Genomic DNA, 27425 nt, shown 5'->3' with positions numbered 1-27425 from the left:
AAGAGGTCTCCCAGCATCCAACTAATATCATCATGCACAAGAAAATATGCATACAGAAATACGGTAGAGGCTCATAATTTGCAATTATGTAAACATTAAAAAGACATTATGGCTTATCACTCACAAAAACTGCTGGATTCGTCAGAAAGTTAATTTAATTCAGATGCTGTGTGTTTTGAATGTATTATCCTGAATCATAGCTCGAGGCTGAATATCTATATTTTTTTATCCAAAATGATGGAAGAGTGCGTCATGTACAATAAATGTAATTACCTCTGTAGGTGTCAATGAGTAGTTTTATGTAGTAAAGTAAAATATAATGTTTTGGCCATTAAGTCGGTGATGAAGAATGATCAGAGGTATTGATTAAAATTGTGTTGCTTCATAGATCTGCAAATGCTGTTCCTCAGAACAAAATTCTTGATTTATTGCAATGCTGGACTTCTGAGATGAGCTGGCAATAAACAGTAATTGCAACACTAAATAATTTTGAATGTGGTTGCTTTAAAATGTAATAATCTTTTTATCATACGAATGAGGAGATGGGATGAATTTGTATCTTACTTTATTGGGGAAGGATTATTCATCTGTAGATCTGTTATGTTTTGGTTCATTTTTAACAGTATGGAAGGAAATCAGATGTATTGGACACATTTCTCACAAAAAAAGTGAAACAGAATATCTTTGCAAATAGAAAAATTGCCATCTGTTGGAAATTAACATGCCATGTAACCACAGGCTGAAAATACTCTTCTGACTTAATTTTTTGCCAAATGTTGTTGAGTGAACAATGCACTAATATGCACTATGGATCTTTAAGCAGCAGTGTTACCACCTTGTAGCCTGTTGTCAGCTCTCAGAAGCGAAGTCTGGGCCTTGGCAGTCCTGGGGTGAAACACAGCGTCACTGGTGTAGGTGGTTCCGTAGGGCATTCCTCCTTCTGGTCAAGGACTTCCAAACCTTTGCCCAGTATTGGGACTGTGGACACTGTGATTTAACAAGATGTTAAAGTGAGGTCCTGACTACCTGGTTAGTAAAATTCCCACGACTCCTTTTTTATGAGCAGGAGTGTTAACCCTGAGGTCCTGGCTCAAAACTCCCTGAATTCAGGTGGCGAAGACATTTGTCACTCCTCAGCCTGATCTGCTGGTCCCGAAAGCCCCCTGTGAGCCACACAGGTGAGGTGAATGAAGAGAACAACTTCCACAGTCAGACAAAATTGGAACTTATTGCAGACTGTGAGGCTCGTTTGTAGATATGTCCTCATCAGGCTACAGTATTTTAATAACTCTAATGGCCTTATTATCTATAATATTTCTGTTAGCTCAAATGCACACTATGATTATTTTATTTTATTCAATTCTGCTGATAACCCGTTAAAAGTGTTTTGGAACAACACAAAGGCCCTTGGGTTTGGATTTCTAGCTACAGGGTCCTCATGAGTATAATTCTGGGAAATCAGATTAGAGTCACTGTGTGAAAATTAACGGGTAAAGCTGCTTCCAAAAGCGCTTTCTGAGATTCAGTTCACCAGCTGGTATATGAGTTATATAACTGTTTACACTAAAGTGTGAAAGACAGATTAAACTAGTTTGAGACTCAGAGAATACAACCTTAAATAGTTACAAATTGCTTTTCTGTGGTGTATTTTGAGGAGGTAACGTATTGTAACGCTTACGGCCGACAGGCACTGTGTAAGAGCCGGCGTACCAGAGCAGGTGATGTCACCGCCCTTCCCTGTGATAGCAGGACTACAGCTACTGGGCTGTAGGGAGATCTCTCTTTAGCTCACGGGGCTAGGTCACTGCAGAGAGACGCGGGAGTCCCGGGTTCGAGCCTCAGTCGGGATGGGGCTGACCAGATGCGGCAAGGGCGCCCGCCTGAGCCCCCGTTGCGTTACATTGGTGTCAGAGCGGGGTGGGATAGCCCTTCGCCGGGGACGGCGATTTAAGCGGGGGAGAGTATAACGCTTATGAAATCCCAGAGTGCTGTGTGTGTGTGTGTGTGTGAAAAGATTCAAAGAAAATGTTCAATAAAGAAAAAGAAGATCTTTCTTTTGCTTTTCCCCTGCAGGAGCTGAGGAGGTATGCCTGTTCCAGACCAGCCTTCTGACTCTGAGAAGAGTGCCATGCTGAGCCCTGTACTGAATGCCTCCAATGGGGATGGTTCAGAGACAGAGACAACTTCTGCCATTCTTGCCTCAGTGAAGGAACAGGTACGTTTGGTCATTTTTGCTGCAATATAATCTTTGTTGGTGGGGTGTTGTTGCTGCTTTTGCACTTTCTAAAAGTTGCCAGTGGCCATTGCTTTTGATAGAATGATTGTTCTCCTTCCAGTTGGTTAGTTTTTCACAGCTCTCAACACTTTGTGGCTCGTGCAGTATGTGCATTGGCTGCCACAGTTTCGTACACAGAGAAGAGAAGACAATGTGTGTCACACAGGGTAAGGATGGACATTTGGTGTTGCCCAGTGGCTTTTATACTGCTGTAAGCTTGTGGAAAAAGACCTGAAGAAAGAAGAGGCAGTGAAAATCAAATAAGAAAAAAATAATCATCTTGCCTCATGTTCCTCCAGACCTAGGCGCTGAGAACGTGTGCCGCTTTCAACCATAATGGCAGAATAAAAATAACATTCATTTGAAATTTAATTTTATCTTTCTGTTCATTTATACTGTAGTATCAAACGTAAGCTGTGGGGAGGGAACAGAGACACATGCAGCTTTTTAAGTTCACTGGAATTTGGAGATAGTGTTCTTGTAAGAGTTGTAATTAATACATTCAACTAATAATGATTAGTTAATAAAAAGGACATATTCTTGATAGATCTGCAGTTGATTGCAAACTAAATTTCGGTATGCAATTGAGCTTGTGGTCTGACAAAAGGCCCATATTGCTATGAACAGCTATGGATGTTTAGTGGAATCAGTGCTGAAGTGCGTTGCAGGTGTAATCAGGGGTTAGAGGTATTCACTAGTAAGGTGATATCGTGGAATGACCATGAGTGTGTACATACGCCAAGCAGAGACCTGTCTCTTCAGCTAAAAAGAATGAAAAGTATCTACAGGTACAGTTGTAGCAAGAAAACACAGAAACAAAAGTCTTTTACTGTATGTGCACATTTTCAGTACAGCCCAAATGGAATCATTCAGCTCCATGGATTTGTTTTTAATTAGTTATCTTTTTATTGCAAGTTACTTCTGAGAACACGTAGAAATCAGAAAATAAAATAGAAATAATTTCACGATCGATCACAGATCTTTGAGGGCTCGAAAAAGCTGCTGGTACGCTACCTTGCCAAATACTCGGGGGGCGTTGAACCACAGAGTACCGACAGAGCGGGGGCTCCAGAAGGCTGTGCTGCTGTCAGAGGGCAGCGGTAGTGCCATTTCGATGCCGCAGAGCTGCCATAAACGTGAAAACCACAAGATGATTTAACAAAAGGGGCCGTGGTTGGTATGGTATTATGCAGTATAATGCTATGATTTTAGATAATGCGACACTCTATTACTGTGACTGCTGTCACTAGGGTTGCTACTAATAATAACAGTTCACAACCATCTTTTCTTCGTCAGGTACCACTTTAATACTTTCTGTTCCATAGAGCTCCTTCTTTTATCATACTGTTGAGATAAAAATACCGTGACAGACGTCTAGCGAACAGCAGTTCCGTCAGTTCACTAGTCAGGAAGCGCAAAAATGACTCACTTGGAGAAGATGCGGATTAACGCTCCTTAATAGTGTGTAGATGTTGAAACATGAAAATATCTTTACAGATTTCACAGTAAGCACGACACAAAAGGACAACTTCTGTTTCTTCCGTACAAAAATATGGAGTCAGAATAGTTGGTTTGGTAGTCTTTTCAGAGGAAGTTCCTCATTTTGTTGTTCAGGTTTTTTTTTAAATTCTAAATTAAAAAAGACCAAAATCACAATTCAACTAAAAAGACTGTATTGTGAAAATAATTAATAGAACTAAAATAAATGAGAGCCGAGAGACAAAATAGAGGTTTAGGATCCTTCAGCGAAACCGAGAATTAGCTGGTTCAATGACGATTCAAGCACTGATTAGCCTGAAATTGCCTTTCTTTTGGAAGACAAGGCTTCTTTGAAGTGCTGAGGTGCTGGCTGAGTTTCAGCTCAGCTTGCGGAAGATGGAAAGACTAAAACTGCCCAGGACTGCTCCAAGGAAGGACCTGCTCTCTGTGGACACGCTGGTGTGGATGGAGTCTGTCCCAACACCTGTCCTGGTGACGACTTTGAGACTCCCAGGCAAGCCTGGAGATGGAGACCCCCAGCGTGTCTTCTGCGTGGGCTGGGCTTTTCTCAGGGAGCTGGACCCAGCAGAGCTCCAGTCCTCCTTGTGGGCACTCTGGCAGGACCCATCTAGTACATAGAATAAAATGCAGTTATACTAAGCCTTACAAGCAAGTCATTCGGAATTGTATCTGCTCTTATCCTGTAGATACCTTGAAGTTAAAAAACATGTTATTTGCACGTGTTCTTTTGTGTTTTTAGTCATTGCAAATATCCTTATCCAGCTCTCGAGCTCTTCATCTTTCTTCCTGAATAACTTAGACCTGTAGAGTGTGGTACAGATACCCAAGTTTACAACCTTGATAATGATTCTAAAGCACCTCTGGGCTGTGAGAGAGCAGCACCCTGCAGCCGCCTGAATACGAGAGGCTGGGGGACACACATTGGTGAATTAGAGGTTAAAGAACAGCAGCTCTCAGATGGAGTATCACTCAGGGGGATCCTTCCTTATACAAGTTCACATTACACAAAGTGTGCTTCACATACTGTACCACAAATACACCAGTAAAAGCACATCACCCAGGCAGTGCCTCAGTAGAAAAAGAACTATCTAAACTTTTTCATTACTTATGTATTTGTCATAAGAGTGGACTTTAGGGAGATGTAAAAAGTCGGGAGTCTGAAAAACAAACCCGTCCAATCAGCAGAGTGCAGGATGTCACAGAAATGTATGGCTGACCGGTGCAGTAAAAGTAGGGACTTTATTTGCCAGTGGAGCCACAGACTGTAGGCTCCGGAAGTCGGTCTGAAGGCCTGTGCAGACTGGAATGAATCCTGACAACACTGGCATTGTGGTGGCTGCTCAGTCCGCACTCCTTGGGGCTGGAATTGGGCAGGAGTGCAGGTCTGCTCCCGGGGGTGGGACGTGATCGCGCTGCAGGGATCTGTGCTCCGCCACGTGGAAGAACCGGGGTGCGTTGTGTGACATTATGAGGCCATTCTCTCTCATGCGTTTCGTTCCTCTGAAAATGTGTGTTTTAGTGGGCTGCTGCTGTATACGATATCAGCTGTGTTTTACAAGCTTGGCACTGTGTCTGTTCCAGTGGGTAGTTGAGGCACCTTCTATTGGTAACTATGGATTCCTTATTTTCTCCACAAACAGTTTTTCTTTTTAAAATGCACACATTAGTGGGATTAAAGGGTTAATGTAATGACACTACACATTAGGCATACAGCACTTCTGCTTTTCATGTAAACAGTGTTGTAACACCAAAACAAACATCTTGGTCCTACTCAATTCATTTCATCCACTTCAATAATTTCATTATCTTTTCACTTTCACTCTGACTTGTCCATTTTACTCCAAAGGCCCCTTGCAGATGCATGGGCTCTGCTCAGAACTCAAGTGGGACAAACTGCCTTTCTGTAACAAAGGCCGCTGCCTTCGAAGCAGCTCAAGAAGGACAGGGAGTGAGCCCTTCATCGCACCGATGCTGTCCATGTGCATGGAGCTGCCAGTGTCGGAGTGAGCCTGCGGAAGTGTTGTTTTTTTGTAAAACCAGAGGACAGAACCAAAATGTTTTGTCCCTGTCACTGTTTGCCATGGTTCCATGTGCTTGATGCCAGTTTGAACTCAGTCATGGACAGCAGAATGAAGATGAGCAATTACTGCAGCCTTCCTGCTACTGTAGGCTCCGGAACAGCAATTTATTTTCAAGTACATCTAGATTCCCTTCCAAATTCATGCTTTCTAGCATTTTCCTGAAAACATAATGAAAACATAATGTGCTATGCTGTGTTGGTACTGTGATTTTGCGTAGTCAATGACTGCAACAAAAGACAAAAATAGATGCACTAATAGCACCTGTGATTTATAAATATAAGTAATTAGATTTGTTTTGTATTTGGTCTAGCTGAGACTTTGTTTTTGCTCAATGACGAAGATACTTCTCCCAGAAGACTCTCAATATTAACAGTCAAACTGGGGTATTTCAGATGTAGTCAGCCTCATCAATACATGTTTTTGTTTTCTGCATATTTCTTTAAAACTTTTCAAAAAGAAACCTTAAAGCTATTTCCTTTACTCTAGATCAAATATAATGAAATACAGCAATTTGGATGCTAAAATTGTCAAACTGTGAAAAAGAGAAAGACACAATCTCAACGTACCCATTAAAAAAGAGAAAAAATGTTGACAATGATTTATTTTGCTCAACAGGGTAGAACAAAATAAGTCAATATATCAGCTTTTCACACACAAAGTGTCTAAATATTCAGCCGCCATTGGCAGAATAATTAATCAGTTTATTGTTCGTTGCAGGTGGGCTAATAGGCAGTAGCTGGGGGTAGTGGAAAGGGTCCAATGGGGTTTGCTGAGAAACCTGAGGCTCAGCAGTGCAGTGGTATTACCAGAAAGCTGCTCTGGGCACCTGGCTTGGAAAACGACGTCTATACTTCAGGGATATAAGATCAAACATTCCCAGAACACTTTTATTCATTGCCGTTGGTCAATATTTTGTGAAATAGATTTTAATCACAAGTCCATCCATCAGTTTCATCCAACACATGTTTTCATGTGAGGGCGAGATACACACTGAACAGGATAACCGCTTGAACACACTTTCCAAGTATAAATGTGCTCCATGACTGATTGCTCTGATTGTTCCTGTTGACAGCAGCATGGGCTGAAAGGTCACAGGTTCAAATGCTGGGTGGGATGCTGGTACTGTACGCTTGAGTAGGAGACATTGCACAGTGAAGTGCTCTGGTACGCCCCCTGCTGTGCCAAAGGGAGAAAGACAGCACACGCTGTACTCCAGGGAATTAAAAATGTCTTGGCTACAGTACCTTGCATACGGAAAGGGTCTCCGTTTACCTGCCCCTGTTGAAACTCATTCTGAATGAGATTTTGTTCTCAATTCACTGTCCTGAGCAAAAAACGTATTTTTAAAATATTGAAAAAAATCCGCATTGATGTTTCTAAACTGTAATAAACTAGGACTGTTTATCCTTAGAGAAAAAAACAAAAATAGTTACCCCACTAATTTGGAGAGAGTTTTAAGGATTTAATCAAATATAGCACGAATATACAGTATTTCATTTAAACAATTTCGCCTTGGAGTGTTTTTGGAAGGTATACAAGATTTGTATAACTAAAGAATGCTGTTATTTCATTATATCCCAGAGTAATATTTTCTGAGAAGATACAAAGCAAAATCATATTTCTAAACATCATTTTAATGTATTATGCTCATATATGAGTCTCTTCTTCACTGGGTATTATTTTTTCAGAGGTGCCATATCCTTATGAAAGTCTTTTTCCCCATCCTGAGTATCAGCAAATAGCTTTATAGCAGTCACTTGAGACACACTAACTTGCCATGATGTCTCCTATTTAGGTTTCATTTGGATTTGTCTCTGATCTTCGTGTTTTACATTAATCACAGTGTCACTGAGCTATGACTTTCAGCTTTGCTTCTACCGTTTACTCCAATGCCTGATTATTACAAAAATGAATAATATGTTCCATCGTTACGAACTACCAAAGAACTGGTAGTCAAAATGTTCTTTTTTCCTCTTTCTAGTTTTTAGTCTAAAATGAATGAATTCCATAATGAATTGCATATTGGTATATTCTGCTCTCATATGCAAGCTTGCTTTAACAGTGGCATGTTTGTTGTTTTAGCAATGTGACACTTTATTGCTCATTTGTAACAGATGTGATGAACATCTGTTACTTAACATCCTCCAGGTTCAAAGCCGTATATTGTTCTTAGTTGAAGATCTTTTAAAATTGTGTTAATATGCAGAAAGGAAAATGGAGCTCGAATGGAATTTGATTTTTTTTAAAAAAATGTGTTAAAATTAGGCCCAGGGTTGTAATTCTTGTCTTATTGTGTACCAGGAGCTGCATTCTAAGTATCTGACTGTAAAATTTATTATTCATTCATTCTTGGATGATCAGTTTCTCATTCAAAGACGCCCTGAAACTGAGGGGGGCATCGGCTTACACTATGCATGAATACTTACAAAATTAACAAAAAACATTTGAGACAAGTGTTTCAGATTATATGTAATTGATAAGATGAAGCACTCTGTTCACACTGGTTTAATTTGTTAAACAGCAGTGCTGTGGATGGTGTTTGCTCTGTTGACCTGGGCTTGCTGGGAGAGCACCAGGAGCTGATGCTGAGGTTTGCAAGACCTTCTTCTGCCCCCTGCAGAGCGAGGGAGGCGGCAGTGTGCTTGACTAACAGCCGTCAGGGGAGACGTGAACCCTGGCTGGACGAGGCCTCAGGGAAGCTGTGGTGACATGAAAGTCCGCTATAGGGAGTGCCAGTCTGGGCTGAACTACATTCTGCCTTCAGTTCTGTTTGCTGATTTTCTTTTTAGTTAAAGGGTGACATTGTTTGCACTTTATGTGAGCCTGAACCATAAACTAGATCTGATATCAGCATGTCCACATTTTTATAGATTTTCCTCTTTCAACTGGGGGGGGTATTTTGAAAAGCAGCAAAAAAAATAAAAAATGAACAGAAGCTAGGAAGATCCAGGGGAATACTTGTCTAACTGCAGAGACTGTGAAACAATCGTCCTGACAGCTGAAGACTGCAATGAGATGATTCCTGAACACATTCAAAACTGCCCCTCCCTCGACTGGAGATTAGCCTTTCCCTAGTACATTCCTGACATTTGACATGGTTATTAATGTGATAACTTTAAAGTTGATCACATTAGATATCAGTTGAGATATCTGACCTATTCTTTCCCTGTTGGAATAAATACAATGGCTTGTGAAGCAAAGGAGCATCGGCTTCTTTGTGCTCTAACATTAAAGCAGGCTGGTGCTTGTGGTTAATGGACTTTATACAGTGCCTGCCACTAGGTGGCAAACACATTTTACGGTCTCTTAATTTTAAAGATTTTGTGCTTTATACACTAGCACAATACTGTATGGGAGCTGACTGACAACAGTTAAATAACAGTGAAATTAAAACATACCTTTGTTTTCCCATGTGCCTTTGCACCACATTGTGGAGAACAGAATATATTTAAAGCTGGAAGCTATATATACAGTAAAGAACATGAAGTACAGACTAAAATTATTTTTGGCTCACCTACTGTAACAACGGGCAAGTGCTTTTATGTCACTTCTTAATACCAGGACTAATAATTCAGTATTGTCTCTAATTATTACAGTTTCAAAATAGCATTGAATGCATGACACAGTGGAGACATACAGTCGTTTAATTTCAGATTGTCTTTAAAAAAAGGAAACACTGTCCAGATGTCTCTGTGTAATTAGATACAACAGAAACAAATTACAAAGCTATCTTTTTGTATTTATGAAGCTACTGTATGCCCGCTCTGATATCGTCTGGGCTTTAATAAAAATGCAAAAAAAAACATGTTGTGTATCCATAGGTAATTTGCATAGGTAGACCATAACCCTCCCAAGATGAAGTTTATGGACTGGAAAAGCATTATGTTAATATTCTTAAAGTGCATTTCATGTGCGAATCCGAGTAACAGAGTTTATTATTTTAACTTACTGCTGCACTTGTTTGGAACAACACTGGCACGGCCGGCTTCAACCGACTGATAGGGAAAGTAAAATTCTGCAAAGAGCAGAATGTGAGAAGCACAAAATAAGCACACTTAGAATAGAAAAGTCTTTTGTTTCTTTTCATCAGTAAATGCATAAAACTAGATATGTATCTGGTCATCGTGTATTTATTGTTAATGTTGCCCGAATATGTTAGTGAAATTCCAAGGAAATAACTGCAAATAATAATGTAGGAGAAATAACAGAATTCAGATAGCAAGCTGTTTCCCAATCCATTGGTAGGTGTGTGCCTTAGCCAGCTGTGAAAGTTTCATTAAGTCTGTACTGTATGTATTGTATGTTCTACCTCTTACATGAAGGCATACAAATTGGTAAAAATCGGAAAGTGGACACTTGTCATCTCCCGAGCTTGAGCTGAAGTCAGCTCTGAAAAACCTTGGCTCCACTAATGCTGTGCTTTTATTGAAGCTACATATGTGTATTTGAAAGAGTTGCACTCTGTCTTGGTCTCCACAGTGCAGGTTAGCCATTTCCAGGTTTTGCCCAACCATTTTTCCTGTTTTTGAAAAACAGGCTGGTGGGGTTTGGAACAAGCTGCCATGATGCTAAAGCAGCTTTACGCAGATCTTTCACTGGATGAGCTGCTCAGATCAATAGCGGTAAGCTGTGAGCAGCTACCCAAACATCATGAGTCAAAACATCTCCTCTTCTACAGTATGTGTCATTCCTTCTGTTCTGACGGTATCATTTAATACAGGCCAGTACAAGAACCACCAAGTTAGACACAAGATTCAGCCAAGCAAGGGAGTAACGTGGCTTGAAAAGGTCAAATTATTGAAGCTGGTCAGCTCTACGGAAGTGTGAGACAGTATGGCTTGCGTCTGCAATGGGTCATCGGATCTCAGTCATTGCAGGGCTGGGGATTACAGCTTGAAGGCTATAAGGCAGAGAAGAGGCTAGTAGGGTCTTAGACGTTCAGGCAGGTACAGTAGCTGCGTCAGCGTGTGTAGGCCGCAAAGGGACAAGTAAAGGTTTATTCCATGCTGAAAGGAAAAGAAAAGAGTCAGAACGTTTCCGCTGTGGAGCGCTCTTCAGGCGTGTCAGTGGGGTCTATGACGGGGGTTCTGAGGGGGTGCAGTCCTCATGACCCCGGGTTGGCGGCTCCTCCACAGCCAGGTGTAGCAGCAGGTGAAGTGGCAGGAGGGAGGGGTGAGAGTGGGACCCTGTGGGCGCCCGTCTGAGCGTGCCGGGGGAAGCTGGAGCTGTCACCTCTTACAAGACTCTGCTCTTTTGTGAGGAGTGAAATAAGTTGGCTGAACTGCAGCAGCTTTTGGAAAAATTGGAAAACTTATTAAAATTTTTTAAATTATCTGTATCTCTCCAGAATGAACATTAGAAAAAGATTAATGCTAATCTCTTCCTCAAGGCTAGACCTGAATGTCATTTTAAATGAATGAACTTTACTACCCAAAGAGAAATAATTGCAGAGCCCTTTAGCTAGAAATACATTCATGTGAAGGATTAAGTAATATCTACTATCTTATTGTATCTTAATTTTTAAGACTGTAGGTGAATTGCTTTATTTATATTTTACTGGACATATGCTCTTTATAATATTTTTCCATCATCTTTCTTTTGACAAATTTACCATAGTCACCCTGATCTTACAGTTATGTGTATTTTGACATTTAGAGATTAGCCCTAAACTTTTGATTAACTGTATAAAGCAATTTTGTTCACTTTCATTTACCCTTACTATATGCCAGACTTGATCTATGGTGTCCCCTTCCTTCCTTATTAGTGGGTATTATCTTCTATTTTTCTTGAAAATGTAGCATAAAGCTCATATACAGTCAAACTTCAAACAGCTGTTCAACAGCAAAATTGAAAAAAACAGTCAAAATAAAAAAAAGGTTGTCTGTAACCTTTACGTTCTTAATATTTCTTATACGTGAAGATCTTAACTTAATTCTCTTTTTAGTGTACATCATTCTTCTAGCTTCTAGGAGGAGACTGAGGAGACACAGCCAGGGCGATAATTTCAGTGAGAATTACTGAAAACAAAACACCCAATATCTAAAGGTAATTTTGTTAATGCAATTTTACCTTTAAAGTGTTCTCCAATGTTTATAGTATGAATCGTGTTAGTTTTACTGCTGCTTACAGTATTTGCTAGTGTGGACAACTGTGGCTGTAGCCCAGAGCCCAGGTGTATCTGCCACCTCCCACACACACCTACAGTTCCCACACCCACTCTCACCTACACACCCATGATCTGAAAGTTGGATATTTACAATTTATCTTATTTCACTATTTTTTGCATCGGAAGGAACATGTTATGGTACAAAATAATTGTATACGGGTTATTATCATCTGTACTGATAACAAAGTCCTTCCTACTTTAATATTTGTTGTATGACCTAAAGTTAATTTATTACATAACATCAACATTCATCATGAACCCTGGTTACACTAACAATTGTTATGCTACACTAACAGCCATAGATCTTGGCGCATTGTGTGACATTGTGGTCTTACTGGGGAAACTACAGTTATAATGTACGGTACACAGACAAGTATTATTTTTTATAAACTACATTTTCCTTTCTGACTGTATTCCTGTTGTCCTACACTTAAATAGGTTACCATTTAGCATTAAAATATGCTAACAGCACTGCTTGATACTTTCTCCTGACATGGTGCTCTGGCATCTCTTGAATTATACACCTAATCACTCCACAAGTTGCTAAAGATACAGCAGTGCAGCAATAATGCCACTCCTCTCAGAATCACATCTGCTTTTGTCTGACCGCCTCGAATGCTGATGGGGTCAGTTACTGATACGAACTGATACCGAGCCTTCACTGCAGCCAGTTTGAGCTCTTGCCAGTTCTTGGTGTGTTTGAATCTAGTTTTTTCTATGGGATGTAAAGTGCATGCTCAGTTGACTTTAAATCTGGAGATTGATTGGTCTGAGATATTCCACTTTTTTCTCCTGAAAACCCCTCTGTTGTGTTGGTTGTGTGTTCTGGGTCACAGTCAGGCTTCAGGCCAGTCATCAGGCACAGAAGCACTTTCCAACAAAAAAACAGACATCGCGTTTCTGTAAACTCCAGAGCTCACTTTACTAGAACATCAGTATTTGCTGCTTCAAAATAAAAAGGTTCAACACTATCAATTTGTCTGATTGAACTAAGAAGGTGGACCTAATGGGTAATTGAATTGGTTTTATTAAAAATAGATGAATAGATTACTTTTCCATCCATGTTTTTGTCATGATTATTGAAATGATTATTATCGGAGTTCCTAGTGAAAATCCAAGTTTCAACGTCACTGTCTAATTACTTTCAGAGGTCACTGCATGTGACCCAGGTTGTTTCAGTCAACATCATTGTAGGATGAAAAGCTGTCTGTCTTTGCCTCCATTTAGGAAAGACAAAACTTAAAGCATTAGTCCTACAGTCCTACAGTATCACTTTGCAGGAAGATAACTGTAAAATGTGTTTTGGGATGATTTATGGACCTTTCTCAGACTGCAGGTGCACATGAGGGTGTGCGTTATCTGCTGGGTGTTTTTTCTTTTACTATATATTTAACATTTGTAGACATCTAGGTGCCCAGTCTTAATTAATTCTACTGGATACAATCTCTACAAAATGAAAATTAAATGGCGGCATACTCTACAGCCTTAGCAGGTCTATCTTTCCACTAATTGGTTTCATTAGGTTAGGATGAATATAATAGTTTAATATATGTCATAAAAGAAAGTGTTTGAATGGAGGAGACAAGACTTTAATTTCAATAACTTTAAAGGGCTGCGTGTGAATGATGGTTTTTATAAGCTGGAAAGTCAAACATTCACTAATTATACTAATAGTGCAGTGTGAGCCAATTCCATGCGTTTGCATTAAGATGTCTGGATGGGTTTCAGTGGATTATCGTTGTGCCGAAACTCATAAACATTTATCGATGTGATCAAGATCAGAGGGCCTTTTTAGAAGGCCCACATTAACCTGAATTCTAAGAGGCTGTTTGCCAGTCTTATAGAATTATAAACTAAGGGACTAAAGCTTGTGGATTTATCACTTCTGCTTCAAGGAAATTCTTCCTGAATATCCACATGATGTAGGCTATTCCCATATTTGTGCTGAGATGGGCCTGAATAAGGTATTTAATAAAATGTATTGGAACATTCATTTTATCAGTAAATATCGTGTCCTGTATATCCTCCAAGCCGAAGAGAAAAAGTCACCATCTCATTAAAACGACTAATTAAAGTCTTTAAGAAGGTAATTGATTTGCAATGGATTTTTACAAGTTAAAGGCAAGCTGTATTTGTTTGTAACTCTGTTTTGAAGGGGCACTGGATATTCCTGTGCCTGCACTGCCTTGTGTGGGTACCAAGGCAGAGAACCGCAGCCAGCGTGGTGACTCCGCGGTGACAGATCGAGATCGGATACTTGTCTGCCTCCTGGGCATCTGCCCGCTCGCGGGACACCGCCTGCATGCAGATGTTTCACCTCTGCGCGGTGCTCAGGCATGACATCATTTACTCTGCTCTCCTCCCCGCTGATAGCTGGTGTGTGGTGAGCGTTCTGGCGCACTACGGCTGCCGTCGCATCATTCGGGTGGATCCTGCACATTGGTGGTGGTGGTGGAGGGGATCCCCATTACCTGTAAAGCGCTTTGAGTGGAGTGTCCAGAAAAGTGCTATATAAGTGTAAGCAATTATTACTATAATAATTGGCGCCCGGAGCCTTCAGCCACAGTGCCATCTGCTGGTTGCTGGGGAAGGCGCAGTGAAGGGCAGTCTGGCCAGAGTGGTGTATTCAGTCTCCTGTGTTTTCACACCTCCACTGCTATGAGTCTAGAACAGCCCTCCCATCTTAGTCACCATATTAAAGCCCGGAGAGATGCTCACCTCTAAACCACTGCAGAAAATCCCGTCGAAGTGTCTTTATTACAGTCAAAATGAGAGAAATAATATACGCATACTGACGTTGCCTAGCAACTGTATGAGCTGTAATATTGAGCTGGGACTGTAAGGAGCTTTGCTAATTATTTTCTCACTCATCGTTATTTAAAATTTTATTTTTACCGCTTTTTAATTCTTTTGTCTCCTAAGAAAACGTGTTTTTCTTTAATAGGGGAGCATAATGTGGAAGTGGAAGGTCCACTCAAACAGTTGGGTTTTAGTCTCATTTACTTTGCTATTTAAATTATTTCATTTGTTCTATACCATGGTTGAAGAACAAAAAACAAAAACAAAACAAAACAAAAATGCCAGCCATATCCCCACAATACATGACTTTTCACCAGTCTGTACTTGTGTTCCCGCCTAGACAATTATCATGCATAGAACCATTAACCATTATTATGAAAATTTAGATTCAAGCTGGGGATTCAGTATGTGTTTTTTTTAGGCCATCCTGTTTTTGTTTAATCCGTTTGTGGAGTGTTTCTCCCACTTCTGGAAAAACCGCAGACACCATCCATTTGATTTGTGATCAAAGGACTTCTGGCAGTCTGAGGAGTCTTGTTAAGAGGCTTGACTAACCTGCCGGGGTTCTGCACAGTGGCCTCGGGACTCCCTAGGCTATACAGGGCCGTACAGCGCTCGACAGTTGGCGGCTCCTGTGCACATCTGCTGTGCTGTGGGGCAGAATGGCCTTTTGCAAACGCGACAGTCGGAAAGTGGCAGCAACTTCGGAGAGTTAAAGAGAGTAAGAAAGTTCTCCGAGTCTGCGCGGAGAAAACGTGGGGATCAATCAACCTTCTTCCCCTTTCTGTAGTACTCCTGGATCCAGACAGTGTATTGATCCATATTCAGCCGGTAGCCGGGCCAATGCTTATGAGATACCTGGATCCATTAGCAATGACCGACTTCCCGATCCAGAGAGGCGGAATGGGCCTCCTCTGCATTCAGAGCTTCCTTAAGTTCTGGTACCTTCCAGCAGGTGACACCGGCATTAAAAGCAGAACAGATATGCAGGGACAGAACAGGACCATGATACATGTATGTGAGCAATAGAAATTGTTTCCTTTCCTCTGGTCTGATGGTTCTGATGTGATGGCTCACATCTAGCAAACTGCATGTTGACTTCTGAGACAACTCAATGCTGCAAGAATGCCAAGACACTGACATTTAAGCATAAAAAGACATTTTGCATAAAACTTTACTTTTGTCTTGTTTGTCCAGTAAATGATTCTTGCATAATATTCTAAAAGTTTGCTGAGTGGTTCTCCCAATGCAGTTTTCACAGACCACCAGCAAAGTTTTAAGACAAAATATTTTAAGATAGCATAGAGCTTCTCTCCCAGAAACATTTAACCCTTCATGAACCATCGCAAACTGACCACAGCAGCTCCTCAAATACAGTATTTGTGCTACAGGATAGCACTACAATCTGGACATTTATCCCATGTTGTGGGATCTAACTACTATAACCTGTATAATGTCCACTTCAGTTGTCTTACAAATTAATTTTCATGTTCTTAGACTTAGTGCTTGATAACTACCTTAAGGCTTTTCTTCTGTCCTTCATTGACAGAATTGAGATGTACGTGTTCTCTTTCTCAATAAAATAATGTAGGGCCTCTTTTGAGGCAGAGTTTACATTAGTAAGGTAACCTGCCTATTAAATTATAAAATGAAGTCTGTAGACATTGTTATTGTTCTTGACTGGTCTTCCTCGTTACTTCTCTTCATTAGTTCAGAATTACACAATGATAAGGAAGTAAGTCCATGTTGCTCCATAGTTTTGACAGGTCAGCAATAAAAAGTAGATTAAAAAGCAGCATTTGAGATTAAATGTGTGAATTACGTATTCATTGTCACTTTTGTATAAAGGTTGTGAAAATAATTGTCAGTTGTCAACGAGCACTTTATTCCCAGGCAGAAAAAAATATTCAGTTTTGTAAAACTTCAAGCTTGTTCATGGGCTTGCTTAAATTAAACCCCCTCATTAGTTATGTTTTATTTTTGTACTTCAGGGAATAATTTTGACTTGAACTTCAAACAAATGCCAACTGCCTCAAGAGGTATTTTGGTTCTTTATTTAGTGAATTGCCTATGCTCTGTGGAAACCTTCAGGATAAGTTTTTTGTGTGTTTATTTTAATCAAATTCTTTTTTAACTTGAACTTTTTTTCTTCCTTGGAATTGTCACTTAGTCATTGCTTTCAGACTCATTATACTTGCAAATACAGGGTTTATCAGTGACATAACGGCTTCTCAGCTGACATTTTCTTCTGTTTCACGTCCATGTTTACAAGGGATCCTGGAAAGGCCAACGCAGTCCTCTTTGCTGTCCCTTTCTTTCCCTAAAAGCACTTTGATGTTTGTTACTTAACTGCAAATGAAACATTTCTTAGCTATTCATCAGAGTCATGTACACCCCCTTGGGTTAAATATGACTCTCCTTGCACAAATTCATCTTTACGTAGAAACCTACTGTACTTGGCCCACTAATCCAAGTTTGAAGTTATGAAAAGATTATGTTAGAGGCGGAAAGTTTATTAACACAGAGGATGTATAATGCTCCATATAAGGCTTTATTTTCTTCCAGTTTCACTTTGTTCTTGCGCACGTGTGACATTTTCTGTGTATCATCTCGCAGTGTTTTGCTGAAAACTGAGAGTAACCCATACGGCAATCATGTCAAGTGATTTTATTTTTGGCTGTGTATTTAATTCTCTGTTCAATTGCTGAACAGTTCAGTGTAGGTGAATGAAATCCACAGTATTTTATTTATAAATGTGTTTGAAGGTAGTACTCCTTCCAATGTTTAATTTATTTACAGTAATGTATATTTCAGCACATTCTATTTGTGATGTTTAATTATTCTTATTATAAGGTTTTCAATCTTTTTTCACCCGTCATTATTTCATTTCTGAGAAAGGAAAGAAGTTTCCTCTTGGACTGTTAGCTGCTGCTACAGCCCCTGTCTTGCTCTCTCATTCCCCATCTTGCAATTCTGTTCTCCTGTGCTTCCTTCTCACTCGCAGACCAGGAAAAATAAGGGAGTGTCCCTGCTGAATCCTGGATGGTGATATATGTGTTCACAAAGTGACTAGGAAAGAGTCCCTTTCAGCTCACAGAAGAAACTGTAACCCATTTTACCCTTCCCCTCCTCCAACTGATGTTCAGAAACATCTAAATGTTTTTCATGGACGTCTTCCTCTTACCCACTGTGTAATGCTACACTTTCAACACACTCTGTGTTAAATTTCAAATTTCAGGCATCTGCCTAGTTCTGGTTTTGAGCACTTTTACTGCCCTTGTTTTTTGTTGTCTGTCATCTGCACATTTGACAAGTTTGACTACTTCAGAATTTAGATCATACTGTATACAGTATGTAAATCTGAATCATGGACCTTAAGCAGATCCCTGCGGTACTCCTCAAATTATTATAACACTAAATTAAATTTCTCTCCATTTACAAGTTTTCAGTCTGTCTGCACTCATTACTTTAGCTACGCCAGCTGAGTTGTGCAAATTTCCATTAATTTGAACACAATATTTTGCTATTGACATAGATGTAATGATGAATAACTCATACTGCATTGCTCAAAGCAGCCAGTGGGTAATGCAATTTGTATTTGCACATGTGTTTTGTATTGTGCATTATGTAACATTACAGAAAAGACAGTAAAATTCAGCATCCATGTCTGTGTTTTGTATATTTCATAATGGATATGCCGCACATGCACGCTATTACTTTCATTTGAATACCTTTAGAAGGAATACAGGGCACCAGTGTAAAAAGATCTGTAACAGAAAGATACTTTATTGATCCTGTGAGGGAAATTGCAGAATCCATTTGTGAAGAGAAAGATGAAGAGAAAGTTCTGTGTAGGGTGTGTTTTCTTTTCCTTGTTTGGATTTTGCCTAATGTGGTGACTAGATCTGTAACGTAAAACAACGCTCTGATTGCACCATAGTGGTTGGTTAAGGGTTCTAAACCTTAAAAGCAAACAAGACACATTGTAATAGGGGTATAATTTCAATATGATTTAATATTTGTCTCTCAGAAATTTCTGTTAGATTTATATTTAGCCCCTTTTTGAGCCCTCTTCCATGAGAAAATACAACAGCATCATTAGACAGCAAGTGTAATGAGGCATGAAATCAATATGTACAGTCTCCACACAGTACTACATCACTAAAGGCACAGTGTAATAAGGTGTCAGGAGTCATTTACACTATTTTTAATCATCTCGGCCTCAACCTTGAAACTTCTGTTTCTCCTACAATGGACAAAACGAGCTGAACAGTTCTGCAGAAAAGAACTGCAGCTTATGGGCCACATGCTCTTTGTAATGACATCACAGTCGGGGTTTAGCCAAGTATACAGTCTTCCACCCTCTAACTGGAGGAGTGTGTTCTCCACGCAAAACCTCCTTGCATTCTGTTTCAGCAGTCATAGGTGAGGAGGCTTCACAAATGTCATAGTTGTGCTGACAATGCAAAGATTAAGTTGCAGTTATTTAATTGTGGGTGTCAGGCATATTTTTATTTGCTTAGTGGACGCCTATAACCAGTAGGATGTATGATTGTCCAATGAAAGGTTCCATTTTCAATATGTGCATTCTTGGCTTTACAGTCATCTGAAAATTAAATTAACACAGAAGTCTAGACTGTGAAGCATAACGTCTTGTACTGCAGACAGGAGCACAACACTGCAAAGATCTTAGGTTTAAGAAAAAGATTATGAACTGACTATATTAATCTCTGAAGACACATTGCATTGCAAAGAAATGTGACCAACTAGTTGTCTTTCCATCTTTTAACATGTACAGGAGGTCCTGGACACTAGGTCATTGCTTTGCTGGGGATTGCAATCATTGGTTGCATGTGTCAGTTCAAGCTACATGATTGCATGTGTGGTTGAACATCAGGGTCAAATTGCATCTTAAGGCCGGGTCTAGTTACACATCTGTCACTATCAACACTGTGAAGAGCTGCTAAGCTTTGCTTTGCATGTCCATTAGTTTTTCTGAAGACTGGTAAAAAACCTAGTTTTTAAAGTTTCATTAAAAATGCAATAAGCAAGGACTGGAGCCAATAGATTGTGCTGTCTTTTTCATGCCTTTCAGTATACAGTACGTACCAGGAAATGCAAATGGACTGTCACTCATAATAAAGACATTATGTCCACATTTCTGCTGGAGATAATCACATGAACAATGTAAACATCATCTGCCTTTGGATTAAAGGAGAATGAAAAATATCAAGTAAATGGATTTCAGACAGTGTTGTCTAGCAAAAAACAAAAGAAAAATGATTAAGCTTGCAAAATGGTACCATTGTCATGGGATGAAGATTTAACTCATTGGCTAAAGCTCCTTTAATTATTCAGATGTGCTTGTCAACATGTTGATTAATTCCAGCGTTATCATGATAAAGAACAGCTCAGACTGCTTGCAAGCTTTATTTTTTGTTTTAGTAGAATACAAGTGAAGAAAATCATCCACTTTTTGTCTATATTTTATAATAATTGTGTTTAATTATAATTACACCTTGGCATACCTGACAGACACTATAATAGGATTGACTATTACACTTCAGAGATTAATTAAAACGTGTTGCCTGTTTCTAAAGAAAAAGCAGTTACTGTTAACTTTGCTAGCAGGTGGTCTGGCTGGCAAGAAAGGATGATGTGTAATCTCACCCCAGTGTTTCTACATCTTCTGTGGTTAACAATACATTTAAAAAGATAGTTCAGGTGGCTAGCTGCGTCAGCATGCGTAGGCTGAAAAGAAACAAGTAATAGGTTTATTCCATGCTGAAAAAAAGAAGAAAGAAAACACAACGTTTCAGCCATGGAGCCTTCTTCAGGTGTGAGGAGTGAGGTGTGCTCCACGGCCAAAACGTTGTGTTTTATTTCTTCTTTTTTTCAGCATGGAATAAACCTATTACTTGTTCATTTAAAAAGATGTTTTGGGTATTACAATACATTTCGTCAGCACCTCGCCTAGAGAAAAACAAGTGTTTTTAACGGTCCAGCCTTTGGTTCTTTTTCACTTTTGCTGACTTGAATAAAACGTTGGAAAGAAGTTCAACAGGACGCTGCCCTGACTGTGGTACAACTATAAATGCAATCGAATCCACATCTGGTGCACGCAGACAAGACTTTGGGTCAGCTACAGTACAAGTCCCTTCTTCAGGACTCACTGCAGTCAGACACCCTGCTCTGCGATGTCTGAGGCGCCCCTAACACAGCCCTTCAATGATTGATAATAAATGATTTTTCCTAAAATAATTGAGATTTGTTGAACTTTTATAAGTGACATAATGTCAAGTGACAGACATTTCCATCTATTCAGGCACATTAAAACATTTGTCAACTTTTTTCATTTTACTTAAAACTGTCAGAAGAGGTCCTACACCTCACATACAGTATGATTGCTACAGGACAGCACCTGCAACTGGAACACAGCCTGGGTGAACTACTGAAGTTATTGAAAACATCACTTGTTTGGACTCAAACGAGATACTGTACTTCAGAAAACATGTGCTCAACAGCTAGCACCCTGTTCTCTATATCTGATCTGCTCTGAACTTTACAACATTGCCAGTCATCAAAATCATTATAGGGTGTTTTGTGGAAAGTGGCTTACAGGAGCTGTTACTGCATCGAGTGGCCTCAGACACTTGCAGTAATCTCAGTAAGAGACAGGCCTCCACTGCATCTTATTCCTAACAACATTCTGCTGAACTGGAGGAATGTTAGGATTCGGAATGCATCATAATCATTTATGATGTTAACTCAGTTAAAACACCTGTTTGATCCTGATATCCAATCCTGGTGCAGAAAGGGATGTGATGCCATTATAGAGCACTTAAAACAAGCAATTCGAAATACAAATACTTTTTCCTTTACATTATAGTTGCTGAAAAGTATTAAATTGAGAATTTCATAGGCATTTTCAAATACTGTGCCATTAGGGTCCCCAAAACCACTGTGGAATCACAGTTTGTTCATCCACTAGAGCCCAACAGGGACTCTTTTCATGTTGTTGTTGTGTTGTTCACAGGCTTTATGAACCTCAGTGCAGTAATAACACTGTCAAAACAAATACAGATTAAAGACAAAAGATCAGGCTTTCTTACCTTGTAATAAAGCTACTGCTGCAATGATGTGATCTTAGTGAAAGGCCATAGGCTACCATCAGGTTAGTCCTTTTTATGATATGAAAGGCCATGGTTAAATTAAGGCTCAGTTTGGGCCTCTTTTTTAAGGCCTTTGAGCCGCCGGGTTTCTGAATTGTGTGGCCAGCAGTGTCCAGCCCACAGGGCTGCTCCACTCGATTCCCAGCTCCCTCACCAAACACTGTGACTGCAGCGGGTCCAGCGCCTAACCAGCTCTCTCTACTGGACTGTTTCATGAGGGGGAAAATCCCAAGTCATTTTTGTCGAGACAAGAATATTCTTTTCAGAAGATTGATGTGCCACCAAAGACCACATTAGACCCCACAGTGTCTCTGGTCGAGCTCCAGAGGTGTCGGGGGACGCTGATTCAGAGACTCCTGCGCAGACAGCAACGCGATTAATAGCACAGTAGCACGCCGCCATCGGGGTGGTTACTGGCAGAGCTGCTCGTTAACAATGCATTAAAATCAAGAGCCCTCTCCTTTTTTTTTGCTGCTGGATTAGAAATCCATTTATTTTCATGTCGAACATATTTGTCATTTCTGTTACCAGTAGTGCTTTGTGTTTAGCTGAAAGGCGCAGTCAGCCTTCACTAATGGACCTTGTTGTCATTGTAATTTTCTTTACTAATGCGTTTTGCTTTCCTCCACAGTAATTTTCATTATCGGTATCGAGCATGCAAAATCTGGCAAGCGGTGTAACTCTGAGGAAGCAGGAGGTGGACTTCTTTCTGCCAAGTATTATAGACAGAGGGAAACGAGAAGCCTTTTCTCTGCTAAACTTTTGAACATGTTTTCTGGGTTTTCAGCTTCTCTGTGCCATACAGTAGCTTAAGAAAGGCAGCATGCTTCCTCATACTTTGCCTGGTTTGCCTTCACAGGAAAAGCAACTTGGTATTTTGCTGGGAACTTTTCTGGTCGTTTTGATTGAAAGAAACAGGGCACAAATGCTGTACATTTTCCCACACCAGCAGCAGGAGAAAGCTTATACAGTATTTAAATACACAAAGAGTTTGTGCTGAAAACTTCAGTTTCAGCGTATTGTAAACTTCATTCCCTTTTATGCTGACAGCCACGTTTGTAGAAGTGTTATATATCAATACTGAAAATATATGCATGAATGGGGAAAATTCCTGGTTATTTCTGCACTAAGAAAAAATAGAGCATTAATATTTAAGTTAATTAATATATAAGTTGTGTTTAATGTACATTTCCTATGCTGTAGAAATCACAGGATAGACTTTCTTGGCAGAAGCAGATGGTATAAAACACATTCAACACTTCCTGAAGACAGTCCCATTTAATGTATGACCAAAATTGTGCAATTAACATGACAATGTGCATGTTATAATGAACAGTTGCTGCAGATTAAAGTGCCAATGAAATCAATTGTTAATAGCAATGAAAACTCTCCAGTTTGGATTCCTGCTGTAAAGAACCTGCAAAAATAGCACCAACAGATCATTTTTAAATACAGAAAGTTTTAAAATGTGGAACTAAGGCTTTATATGCTACAACTGAAGCACACGTCAGTATATGTTGTACTGTACATCCTCAGAATAAAAAAAGTAAAAGCCTGAAGAAGAAAAATGTGTTTTAACCTTAATTATAATTCAAGAAAAGGGTGGTAGCCTTTTTTAGCAGACATCAAAATTCAATCTAACCATGAATCTCTGACAAATGGACTGAGCAAGGGAAAAATAATTTTCTTGTGGGTGAGGTTGTGCTGTGGTTTCAGTGGGGGTGAATCCGGCTGGGAATGAGGCTTGGTACAGGAGCAGACCTGGAGACAATGAGCAGGGAGGATTGTGGAGGAGAGTTTGAGGTGTGGAACAGGAGCAGACCTGGAGATAACGAAGCAGGGGGGGTTGTGGAGGAGAGTTTGAGGCGTGGCACAGGAGCAGACCTGGAGACAACGAGCAGGGAGGATTGTGGAGGAGCTGGTGAAGCCACTGGCCGAGGTGCTTGTTGGAAGCACTGAGAAAATACACGTTAAAAACGTGTCACTTTGTATCCAGCCAGATGAGAATTAATGACACATGTAAGCATGCAGCTTGACTATTGCTTAAGGAGTGTGGCCTGAAGGAGCTGTGTGAGTGCATCTACCCAGCTTGTGAGTCTCTGCAGCCTTCGTCGCAGAGCTCTGATTTGTTAGTTTCAGATGGATTCATTGACATTTCCTCAATGTTGTGTGGCAGGTATTGCCACTGGCAGATTTTAGCTTGTCATTCTAAATAGCTCTGAAATATAGTTCTTGGCATTCCTTTAGTGAAGCTGGAAGATAATTGGTTGTCCTCCCTGTCAATCCTGTCTGACAAAATGTAGGGTTATTTGTTTAAAGCTATTTTTTTTTCTTGTGTAAAATAGAGGAACTCTGAAATATCACTTCAGAGGAAAGGATTGGAAAGGAATGTACAAATCGGGGTTTCAAACACAGTACATATAAATAAACAATATTAATATGGTTGACAGAGTGTTGTCTTGGAAAATCTGAATCTGTCTCCAGTGTTCCAGGAAGATGGTAGTGAGATCTTTAAGATGCTGGCAGCGACTTTTACAAACTTACAGTAGGGTCTTGACATCTGTGAATTTAACTTTCACCAATTCTCTTATTTGCAAATCGGTCTGGCTAGTGGGGTCTTGTTTGGAAGAAGAGCAGAGCAAGCTGAAGGTTATTGACTAAAACTTTCAAGTTAGAGACGCAACAGACAAGGATCATGAGACGCATCTAGCTAGTGAGTGAGCCTCTGCCCCAGCCTCTGCATCTCAGTCTGGTCTTGTTTCTGTATTGTAACAAACACTCCAGGTTCTGTGTCAGCCAGTCACTGGTGACAGCTTTATAAGTCACTGACAGTGACACTGACAAGGAGGGATTCATGTTGTTTATTTTAACTGACTACTATAATGTTTACTATGTTTACTGTTGTTTCTTTTACTTGATCAGTGTTATTTAAATTAACTTACAGCCAATGCATTAGTGCCATTCTATCGGGAGGGTTAATTACAGCACTACATGTCTTTAAACCATACATACCTGTGCTCTATATGTAAGCACATTATGCAATGGTATGGGGTGGACATGGTTATATGTGATTTTGGCTACTTCTGACGATTCTCTGAACCCTCAAGGATGTTGAGACCCTACTATCCTAAGAAAGCCTTTTGTTTTCCCCTGTGCCATAGATAAAACATTACCAGTCCTGATATTATAAATGCAAAACAATGTCCAACAGAATCACTGGTGTCGTATTTTTCTCCTCTTCCTCGTTGTTTCACTACGTGGTTCAATAACTATGTCAGTAATCGTGTCATTCCACGTTAGGTTGGCACTTCCGACTGCTTAAAAACATCTTTCCTGTGATCTGGAGTGGAGGCTTAGATCTGCTTTAATCGCTCCCCCTTCAACAGTGTCTCTCTGTAGTCCCTCCCTCTTATGCATTGGTACATATATATCTGTTGTGATTTGTCCTTTTGTCTGTTTTAAAATGTAAAAGAAACAAAAAGAATAGTAGATAGCCTTCTACATCACACAGGGTGTCTCATTCTTTCAGTGGACACATGGAAAGTACAGGCTGACAGATTGCTTAACAAGCATACTGTATTTAAAATTAATTGTCTGTGTCCAAGGGAACCATTGAGAGAGAAGAGGAACTTACCATACCTGCTGTGGCAAACGTGGCATTTTCTCATGCAGGCAGAAAATAAGCCCAAAGACCTACAGTATACACCAGAATGTAATAGCACACACTTGCCAAGTCAGTGCTCCAGGGACAAATATTGACAAAGGAGGTTTTGAATGTTGACCCAAAAGCACAGTGCATCTTCCCAAATGTCAATAAGGATGACACCCTAAGCCTGTAATGACTTACTCAGCAGTGCGTTTGCAGGAGGGGTACACCTCAGACTTCGGCTCAGTAAGCAGGATGATATTTAAACAGGAGGAAATTATTTAATTGTTTTAACATTCATCTTTCTTTCTGAGTCTTCGTTACTCAGGAAAGCAGCCCAAATGAATATTTTTAACTGGGACAATAGAGGTTGAGGTCACATGGGATTGAGAGGAACCTATGAATTTATTTTATCATTTGAAAACATGACTCTAGATGTTACAAAATATGAGATATTGATTATGGTTATTTTCTGTTTAATGTATCTCTTTGGAATTCAGGGAAAGCCTTTGGTAGAAAAATGAATAATATGCCTATGATTGACATCTAGCCATTAGATTGAAAATTGAGGGCGCACTTTAATTGGGGTTATGTAATTAGCGAAGTAACACACTGATCTGTTTTGGGACCCCTGCTGGGCTGAATGGCCTCTTCTCATTGTGACCTCTATGGTGATTTTGTTCTGAGATCTTCCATCTTAGTCTGTTTTCTCTAGCTCAGACACTTGGGACAAACAGAACTCCAGGAGCTAGAAATTTCAGAAAGGGGTAACAAATTATGTAATTAGATCAGGGGACAATTTTGAGTACGGAGCTGAATCAGCATGCGATGGCTGCAAAGAAGCTGGTATAAGCTCATTCCATGTGGAACTAAAAACAAAAGAGACACAAAGTTTTGGCTGTGGAGACTTCCTCAGGTGTGTTCCTGGAGGATAATTTGTTTGGCCTACATTGCCTGTTAGTCTGGGGCTATAAATGTGTACTAAAAAAATGTTGCTTCAGGTCTTCATCATCAAAAACAAAGAAATTAAGATTAAGGTAAAATGGTAAAACCCATCTTTTTTGCAGTACAATGCACATGTAATGATACTGTACGGTGAGATACAAACCTCTTTAGGCAGCCAAGGTTGTCGCCTTGATACAACAGAATACTGAAGATATTGTAGGTAAGTTATTAAAAAGCACCTGAAATTGCTAATGAATAACTCTCACCCAGCCTGTGTATGAATTCTTCTGAGGTCTGTATTGATGCTTTGCCCTAGAGAAAAAATATATCTCAGAAATACCACTACACTCAGTGTCATCACTGTGTTCTGTGAGTAGAAAGCACCCCACTACAACAAAGGTGCCTAAGAAAAAAAGGAAGGGACATCATCAAAGGAGATGGCTAAAAGAGTTTTTTTTAAGAAATGAAAGATGCACCAGGATTTTTTCAAAAGAAGATGTTGCAACTGGTAAAGGGTGATCCCAGGCAGACAGTAGTTTCAGCAGGAATGGAGTTCCTGCAAAATAAGCAAAGCACACCTGGAAGCACCCCCTGTCCCCCATCCTGTAATGAATCCAGAATCAAAGACAGGAGCAGTGCGGTGCACTGGACTGTAACCTCTTCACTCTCACCTCATCTGAAAGCCCAGGCTGTGGCTCTGTCAGCCCCTGACACCCAGGTACTCGGGCTCCTGAGCGTCACGGCTCGAAACAGCGGTGGCTGCCGTAGATGCAGGGTTCCGCTTGAGCAGACTGTGAGAGCAGCGATGTGGCTACCTCTCGCTCACGAAGGGGCGGGGACC

The 27425-nt window shown here is 40.1% G+C and overlaps 1 protein-coding gene across 4 annotated transcripts in view; it reads left to right on the top strand.

The window, feature by feature from the left end:
• ctnnd2a (catenin (cadherin-associated protein), delta 2a) overlaps positions 1 to 27425 on the top strand; it is a 302050-nt gene that overhangs the window by 46739 nt on the left and 227886 nt on the right. For all 4 annotated transcript variants that reach the window (XM_015354990.2, XM_015354991.2, XM_015354992.2 and 1 more), the window contains exon 2: positions 2074 to 2215. In XM_015354990.2, the coding sequence (XP_015210476.1) occupies positions 2087 to 2215 (129 nt within the window). In that variant the 5' untranslated portion in view covers positions 2074 to 2086. The remainder of the gene's footprint in view (positions 1 to 2073; positions 2216 to 27425) is intronic.

The sequence above is a fragment of the Lepisosteus oculatus genome, chromosome 6 (genome assembly GCF_040954835.1).
Source record: "Lepisosteus oculatus isolate fLepOcu1 chromosome 6, fLepOcu1.hap2, whole genome shotgun sequence".
Classification (NCBI taxonomy): Eukaryota; Metazoa; Chordata; class Actinopteri; order Semionotiformes; family Lepisosteidae; genus Lepisosteus; species Lepisosteus oculatus.
Note: the sequence above shows the minus strand (reverse complement) of the source record. Positions and strands in the feature narration are given on the sequence as shown.